The 9243-nt window shown below is 36.8% G+C and overlaps 1 protein-coding gene across 1 annotated transcript; it reads left to right on the top strand.

Annotated features, from left to right (window-relative positions):
- The first annotated feature begins 860 nt into the window (after positions 1-860).
- Positions 861-7670, top strand: LOC111785629 (pleiotropic drug resistance protein 1-like). Its single transcript, XM_023666004.2, has 22 exons — positions 861-1398; positions 1468-1588; positions 1658-1746; positions 1837-1921; positions 2003-2162; positions 2244-2320; positions 2391-2444; positions 2519-2911; positions 2992-3273; positions 3356-3672; positions 3754-3914; positions 4002-4105; positions 4189-4345; positions 4421-4686; positions 4770-5102; positions 5190-5480; positions 5554-5637; positions 5718-5851; positions 5930-6157; positions 6236-6407; positions 6918-7172; positions 7261-7670. Exons 1-22 carry the CDS (start codon positions 1076-1078, stop codon positions 7516-7518), a joined length of 4344 nt encoding a protein of 1447 aa, XP_023521772.2. The 5' UTR covers positions 861-1075; the 3' UTR covers positions 7519-7670.
- The last annotated feature ends 1573 nt before the right edge of the window (positions 7671-9243 follow it).

The following is a 9243-nucleotide window of genomic DNA, read 5'->3' as shown; positions in this document are numbered from 1 at the left end:
TTTATTTACTAAAAATATGATTACTTATATTTATTTACAAAATTTAAAATTTTAATTTTATGTCGTTTTTTTTAATAGGATCTTGTTTTTTATATCATAATTGTCGAATCTACGGACGTTAATATATATAAATAAAATAAAATAAAATAAAACATATTTTTTTCTATGTTTTGGTAAAGAAGTTGGGTGAATTTGTAAGGATAAAATAAGATAAAAAGAATGTCAACTTAATTAATATTCTGTTATTATATATTTTAATTATTTCATTAAAAAAAATGAAATAAAGAAGACAAGTTCATTAAGAATGACTTATTTCCACATGCAAATAATGATTCTCTATTGCTTCATAAATAAGATAATAATAATACTTTTAAATAATGAAATAAAAACCTTAAATATTCTTTTTTTTTTTTTTTTTAAATACCTTAAAAGTTAAATAAATATCGTATTTTATGTTTAATTCCTGAAAAAGAAAATTCCTTAAAATTTATTCTGATTTTATTTTCTTTCCTAGAAAATGACTGCTATTTATGATAAAATAATTTACTCAAATAATTTACTGTAAATTTGCTTAAAACCATTTTTATTTACAGTAGTTATCGAACTTCTTAAACAAAAGAAAAATCTAAAACTTACTGTAACATTTATGTTTTTGTCACGAGTGACGTTTAATATATATTATTGGATTTATTAGAAAAAAAGGGAAATTATAAAAAATATATATATTTAAAATAAATAAAAAAGTTGGTAAATTAAGAATTTTTATTAGATTGAATTTCGTTATTATGTTTGCAGCGCAAGCCAGGGGCTTACACAGGTGATGTTCATGGCGCCACCGAATATGGACTTTTTTTTTAATTCAACTTTCTCTCTCTCTTTCTCTTCTAATATGATTCAAAATTTCATCTTTTTCATTTCTTGTTCTTCCACACCTATAAGTACACCAAACCCACTTCATATTTCTCTCAAAATCTCTACTTTTTCTTCATTTTCCCTTCTTTGAAGGAGAAACAGAGTGTTTGCTCTGTTTTTATGATTGGTTTTTCTTCAAGGGTTTTAAAACAGAGTGTTGAAGATGGACAGTGGAGAGATTTATAGAGTGAGCAGTACGCGTATGAACAGCTCAACTATATGGAGGAACAGCGCCATGGATGTGTTTTCGAAGTCTTCTCGTGATGAAGATGATGAAGAAGCTCTTAAATGGGCTTCCATTGAAAGGCTTCCTACTTATTTACGTGTTAGGAGAGGGATTTTGTCTCTTGAAGGTGAATCTGCTAGAGAAATTGATGTTCAAAATCTGGGTTTGTTGGAGCGGAGGAACATCTTGGAACGGCTTGTCAAGATCGCTGAGGAAGATAATGAAAGATTCTTACTCAAATTGAAGAATCGAATGGAAAGGTATTGTTTGTTTATGAAATGGGTTATGGTTTTTTGGTGTTTTGTTGAATTGGAAGGTGGGTTTTGTAGAGTTGGGCTTGATCTTCCTGCCATTGAAGTTCGATTTGAGCATTTGAATGTTGAAGCAGAGGCTCATACAGCCGACAGAGCTTTACCAACCATTTTCAACTTTTCTCTCAACATGCTTGAGGTAGCTTTCTTTTCATGTTCTTACAGCTTTTTATGGCCAAAACTTCTCATATTTTGACTCTCTTTCAAGGGGTTTCTGAGCTACTTTCATATCATCCCAAATAGAAAGAAACATCTATCAATTCTTCATGATGTTAGTGGAATCATCAAGCCAGGAAGGTTGGTATTGATATTGATATTGGTATTGATTTGATATTAACAATCATGAAATGCTATTACCTTAAGCTTTTGATTTCATGGCATTTGCAGAATAAGTCTTCTTTTGGGGCCGCCGAGCTCTGGCAAGACGACGTTACTCCGAGCATTATCCGGAAAGCTTGGGAATGATCTCAAAGTAAGACACAAAAATCCCATCTCTCAAAAGATTTTGATTCTTAATTTGAGCTGATTGTGGTTGGTTGTGTGTATTTGACAGATTTCTGGGAGAGTTACTTATAATGGACATGGAATGAATGAGTTTGTTCCACAAAGAACATCAGCTTACATTAGCCAACAAGATCTTCACATTGGAGAGATGACTGTAAGAGAAACGTTATCATTTTCAGCGAGATGTCAAGGAGTTGATCAACGTTATGGTGAGTTTACAACACCATTCATGTTTTGTTCATGAAATTCTTATGAAGTTATTGTAAATCCCAACATTTTTTTCTCTGTAGATATGTTAACAGAGCTATCAAGGAGAGAAAAGGCTGCAAATATTAAGCCTGACCAAGATCTTGATATCATCATGAAGGTTGATATTCAAATTCCATATCCATTTTGGGTTTGGCTTGTCTTGTGTTAATATCATTGGGATTTTGCAGGCGGCTGCTTTAGGAGGACAAGAGACCAACGTTGTGACAGATTATGTTCTTAAGGTGAAAACTTGTTGTAATAATAATCAAACAATTTCTGTGTGTAATCTAATGATTGTTTAAACAAAACAATGCAGATTCTTGGATTAGAAATCTGTGCTGATACAATGGTGGGAGATGAAATGTTTAGAGGGATCTCTGGTGGGCAAAAGAAGAGGGTAACGACCGGGGAGATGCTGGTCGGACCGGCTCGAGCTTTGTTCATGGACGAGATATCGACAGGATTGGACAGTTCGACGACGTACCAGATTGTTAATTCATTGAGACAATCCATTCAAATTCTGAATGGAACTGCATTGATATCTCTTCTTCAACCTGCACCTGAAACTTATGATCTGTTTGATGATATAATTCTGATATCAGATGGACAAGTTGTGTATCAAGGTCCACGCGAAAACGTGCTCGAGTTCTTCGAACATATGGGATTCACTTGTCCTCAGAGGAAAGGAGTAGCAGATTTCTTACAAGAAGTAAGCTCAATTGGAGTTTGGCTGTCCTGTTTTTGAATGTATCTGTTTGGTTTTGTGATGGAAACTGTTTTGTTTTATAGGTCACCTCAAGGAAAGATCAAGAACAGTATTGGGCTAAGAGAGATGAGCCTTATAGATTCATCGATGTGGGAGAGTTTTCTGAAGCATTTCAATCGTTTCATGTCGGGAAGAAGCTTGGTGATGAACTTGCTATTCCATTTGACAAATCTAGAAGTCATCCAGCTGCTTTAACAACAAAAACGTATGGTGCTACCAAGAAGGAACTGTTGAAAGCATGCATTTCAAGGGAGTTTTTGCTGATGAAAAGGAACTCATTTGTGTACATTTTTAAGTTAGTTCAAGTGAGTATGAGTTGCATAGTTCATGTCTTTATCCACTATGTCTGAAAGAACATGTTTGACACAATGTTTGTTCATTTTTCAGCTGATTATCATGTCTTTTGTGGCAATGACGTTGTTTTTCCGAACGAAGATGCACCGAAGGACGACGGACGACGGATCAATTTACATGGGGGCGATGTTCTTTGCGATTTTGATAATCATGTTCAATGGTTTCTCTGAGTTAGCTTTGACAATCCTGAAACTTCCTGTGTTCTACAAGCAAAGGGACTTGCTGTTCTTTCCGGCTTGGGCATATTCACTTCCCACATGGATTCTTAAGATCCCTATTACAATTGTTGAAGTAGGGATTTGGGTAGCAATGACTTACTACGTAATCGGATTCGATCCAAACGTCGAAAGGTGAGGCAAAATGAAGAACATTCAACACCAAATTTGATGATTACCTGCTTGATAACATTAAGCTACATGATGAACTTGCAGATTCTTCAAGCAGTTTCTGTTGCTGTTGTGTGTGAACCAAATGGCGTCGGCTCTATTTCGTTTAATCGCATCGTTAGGACGAAATCTCATCGTTTCAAATACATTTGGATCATTTGCTTTACTAACAGTTCTTGTTTTGGGTGGATTCATCATAGCTCGAGGTTGGATTCGAGTAACTAATGTGTTTTCAATGCCATTTCATCAGAAAAATTACTGATATACACAACTTTGCTTCCCTTTGTGTTTAGAAAACATTCATCCCTGGTGGATTTGGGGTTACTGGATCTCTCCAATGATGTATGCACAAAATGCTATAGGTGTTAATGAGTTTCTTGGCCATAAGTGGAGTCATGTAAGTGATTTATGCACACAAAATGCTCAAAACTAACAACTATAGCACTGACTCTCGTCTTCGTCGTTGTTGTGTTGTTGCAGTTGGCGCCGAACTCGACCGAATCACTCGGAGTTGTGGTACTTAAATCACGTGGGATCTTCCCAGAAGCTAGATGGTATTGGATTGGGGTTGCAGCTACAATTGGATATATTTTGCTATTCAATTTTCTCTTCACTATCGCGTTGAAGTACCTCGATCGTAAGTAGTCGAAGCTCGACTTGTTATGCACTCGAACGTGTCTTGATTATTGATATTTGAGTTTGAATTTTGTAGCTTTTGGGAAGCCTCAGGCTATCCTGTCCTCTAAAGAGAGCTCAACTGAGAAAAGTGTGAAGAAATCTGAAGATATTCAAGAAGGAAATAGCACTTATAATGCAGAGAGGAGTGAGAATGAGGTTAGTTTATCATCAAGAACATCATCTGCAAGAGTTGGAAGCATTAATGAAGCTGATAGGAACAAGAAGAGAGGAATGGTTCTTCCTTTCGAACCGCATACGATCACGTTCGACGAAATTCGATATGCAGTAGACATGCCACAGGTATATATATGATATGATATGATATGTGTTCTAAGACATGAACAACTATTTACACCACTCTGATGTGCTAATGTCATACATAGGAAATGAAATCAGAAGGCGTTACTGAGGACCGACTCGAGCTATTGAAGGGTGTGAGCGGTTCGTTTAGGCCCGGAGTTCTAACAGCCCTGATGGGTGTCAGTGGTGCTGGAAAAACAACTCTTATGGATGTGTTAGCCGGGCGAAAAACTGGTGGATACATAGATGGAAACATCACCATTTCCGGGTATCCTAAAAATCAAGAAACGTTTGCTCGGATTTCGGGATATTGTGAACAAACTGATATACATTCTCCGCACGTTACGGTCTACGAATCACTTGTTTACTCGGCATGGTTGCGGTTGCCTCCTAATGTTGATAATGCTACCAGAAAGGTGAAGTTCAACACATTCCTTATCACATTTTTTGTCACCAATTTTGATTTGATGATGTCTTGAGCCTGTTTTGTTTATGATTTGCAGATGTTTGTTGAGGAAGTTATGAATCTTATTGAGCTCAACCCAATAAGAGATTCAATTGTTGGATTGCCTGGAGTCAATGGACTTTCAACTGAGCAACGCAAGAGATTAACCATAGCTGTTGAACTTGTTGCAAATCCATCTATAATATTCATGGATGAACCAACCTCTGGTCTTGATGCTCGAGCAGCAGCCATCGTAATGAGAACGGTCAGGAACACGGTCGACACAGGCCGAACCGTCGTCTGCACCATTCACCAACCAAGCATCGATATATTCGATGCTTTTGACGAGGTATAATACAATAAACTACTCTCTCAACCACAACACTCCAAATAGCTGATCATCAGATCATGTTCTCTTGCAGCTCTTCTTGTTAAGACGTGGAGGTGAAGAGATATACGTCGGTCCCATTGGTCGACATTCGATCCATTTAATCGACTACTTCGAGGTATCGTTTCATATCGTATAAACACTTCCATTTTCGAGCCGAAAAACATCTAACGTAGCCTTTCATTCAATTCATTACAGAGCATTGAAGGAGTTCCAAAGATCAAAGATGGGTACAACCCTGCAACATGGATGCTTGAAGTCACCACAGCATCTCAAGAAGCAAATCTTGGAGTGAACTTCAACACATTATACAAAAAATCAGAGCTTTTTAGGTAAGTAAATGGCAATCATTATGATCTTAACACAAAAAAATGCAAGAATTTGAAGTATGAACAAACAATATTATGCAGGAGAAACAAGGATTTGATCAAACAACTAAGTGTTCCAAGTGAAAACTCGAAAGAGTTGTATTTTCCCACTAAATACTCCCAATCTTTCGTGGTTCAATGCATTGCTTGCCTATGGAAACAACATCTTTCGTATTGGAGAAACCCATCATACAGTGCTGTGAGATTCTTGTTCACAACAATCATAGCCTTGATGTTTGGAACTATCTTCTGGGATCTTGGATCCAAGAGGTAAAAGAAACACATAAACATTCCCTTAATGAACTGATACTCAACTTTAAAAAATTGATATCATATTGGCTATTTCAGAGACAACCAGCAAGATCTTTTCAATGCCATGGGCTCCATGTATGCTGCTGTTCTGTTCGTTGGAGTACAAAACGCCACATCAGTTCAACCAGTTGTGGCCATTGAAAGAACTGTGTTTTATAGAGAAAAAGCAGCAGGAATGTACTCAGCATTGCCATATGCTTTTGGACAGGTAACTATAAACGAACATCGATAACTGTTATGTCCCATGTTAGTTGGGGAGGAGAACAAAACACCATTTATAAGGGTGTGGAAACCTTCTCCTAGCAGACATGTTTTAAAAACCTTGAGGGGAAGCCCGAAAGGGAAAGCCTAAAGAGGACAATATCTGCTAGCGGTGACTTGGACTGTTACAAATGGTATCACACCCAGACACCAGACGATGTGTCAGCCTTTTCGCTATTCCCTGAAGGGGAGTAGACATGAGGCGGTATGCCAGTAAGGACGCTGGTCCCCAAAGGGGGGTGGATTATTATGTTCTACATTGGTTGGGGTGGAGAACAAAACACCCTTACAAGGGTGTGGAAACCTTCCCCTAGCAGACGCGTTTTAAAAACCTTGAAGGGAAAGCCCAAAAAGAATAATATCTACTAGCGGTAGACTTGAGCCGTTACAATAACGTTTCGGTTTAGAAAGGAATATACGAATTTGAGTTTTTTTTTTTTTTTTTTTTTTGATGCAGGTTGTGATTGAACTTCCATATATATTCATCCAAACAATTGTGTATGGGGTTATAGTATATGGAATGATTGGATTTGAATGGACTGCAGCTAAGTTCTTTTGGTACATTTTCTTCATGTACTTCACTCTTTTGTACTTCACATTTTATGGGATGATGACTGTGGCTGTAACTCCTAACCACAACATTGCTGCCATTGTTTCATCTGCTTTCTATGGCTTTTGGAACCTATTCTCCGGGTTCATCATCCCTCGAACGGTGAGTCCGTTTCTTTTCCTTCTGATATCACATTCGAAACAATCGAACCTAACGTTCTAACATATTTTTATCCCGAAACGTGTGACAGAAAATCCCAATATGGTGGAGATGGTACTATTGGATATGTCCTGTGGCATGGACACTATATGGGTTGGTGACATCCCAATTTGGGGACATAGAAGACCGAATGGACTCGAACCAAACCGTGGCGGAGTTTGTGAGAAGTTACTTCGGGTACAAGTATGACTTTTTGGGGATTGTTGCAGCAGTTCATGTGGGGTTTACTGTGTTATTTGGGTTCATCTTTGCGTTCTCTATCAAGGTCTTTAATTTCCAAAATAGGTGATTCAAAACATTAAACACTTTAGTAATGTTGTGAGGAATGATATGAAAGTGTAGCTTATTCAACTATTTTTTGTTCTTTTACTCATTAAGCTTGTAAAGAAATAAATGTTTTGTGTTCTCTAAATATATAATAAAATATTTTTTTATCGATCATTATTCAATTAAATGCAACTACTCGTTCTTCTAACATTGAGGCTGATAATGACTCATTCCTTCGGTCGAGCGTTCTTCTTACGTTGATCAATCTATCAAAGATCGCTTTGTCATTGTCTGATTTTTTGTTGTCTAAACACAAAAGAAATTATGTATCTACTTATCGTCTTTTTGCCCCTGATAACACTAGTTTTATGATCTTCAACGTGATGTCGCCGTCATTCATACGGGGGCCTTACATTTGCCTAAAATGTAAGAGTAGCACTTAGCTAGAGTATTTTTTTAAGAAAAGCTCGGTAAGTAATCCCACTATTGGCCTTAGGCAGCTTTCTAATCCTAGCAAGATTGGATGTGTAATACTTCTCTATATACGACCCATGCGTGCGAGCATAGGCCCACTAGGTGAGCTTGCACACTCCCTATGCATGGCTTGTGTTAAAATATCATCACTAGCCGAGTAGAGTTAAACCCAACATTGTAGGTTAAGAAAATGATTTAGGAATTTTAGGAATAAATTTAGGAAAATGACTTAAACGCGTCCAGAAATTTTAGGAATAGATTACCCATCATCTAGTATAAATACTCCTCCATCCTATTTAGTTCATCGTCCTAAGAAATCCCAAGCAATACAAAGCAGTAGTATTCTACACAGTGTCTTGTAAATCTCTTCTCGATTGGTCTTAACGAAGTGTGTGAATGTTTTGCACAGAGAGTTGTGTTCAATAGCTTGTTGGTCTAGTACTCTCTGATGGGCTCTATATCGAACACCTCATAATACATGATGCAGACGAACCTCCATACATCTATAATACAGTAAGTGTGTGAATTATGTTTACATAATTCTCGTGCGTTCGTTCATACATAACTTAGCTTTCGTGACTTTTTCTATGGAGATTTATACATCTTAGCATTTAGAATTTATGACACTTTTATACAACATGGTGTGATCATATTATAATATAGCTTTAATTCATGACGTGACCCATCATAGCATGATGTATTATAACATGATCAAATATGCAGAACTTGGCTTAATTGTTTTATGCAAGGACCACGGGGCATGTGTCATCATACAAAAAATACAATTCTTCAAACCAAATCGATAATGGAGTCATTTACTTGGTTGGCCTGAACCGAAATTAACGAATAATACTAAAGATGGTTTGAGATGCTTCTATCGTTCATTCTAACCTATATCACCCACTAGGTATCTTAATTTGAGCAATTTAGGGTTAAATTGAGCTTAAACACCTCCAATAAGGTCAAAAACAACTCTAGAATGGTCGAAAATATAGGAAACGATAGCAAATACCCTATTCCAAGCCGAATAAGCAATCAAGTTGAGTCAAGAATCAAGTCGAATTGTTGGAGCCGGGCATAGAGAGATCGACTAAACAGAGCCATACGCAAGTTGTTGTGTAACGCCCCTAATTTTCTTGCCTAAATTAGAGACGTTATTACATGATTGCCTTGATTCACATATGCAGAAATTTGAAATAAAACATTTGCACATGAAGTCATGGACCTAGCCATTTAATTTTAAACAAGAATATATAAATAATATAATTTTTGA

Source organism: Cucurbita pepo, chromosome 16 (assembly GCF_057944985.1).
Source record: "Cucurbita pepo subsp. pepo isolate OVF chromosome 16, ASM5794498v1, whole genome shotgun sequence".
NCBI lineage: Eukaryota > Viridiplantae > Streptophyta > Magnoliopsida > Cucurbitales > Cucurbitaceae > Cucurbita > Cucurbita pepo.
Note: the sequence above shows the minus strand (reverse complement) of the source record. Positions and strands in the feature narration are given on the sequence as shown.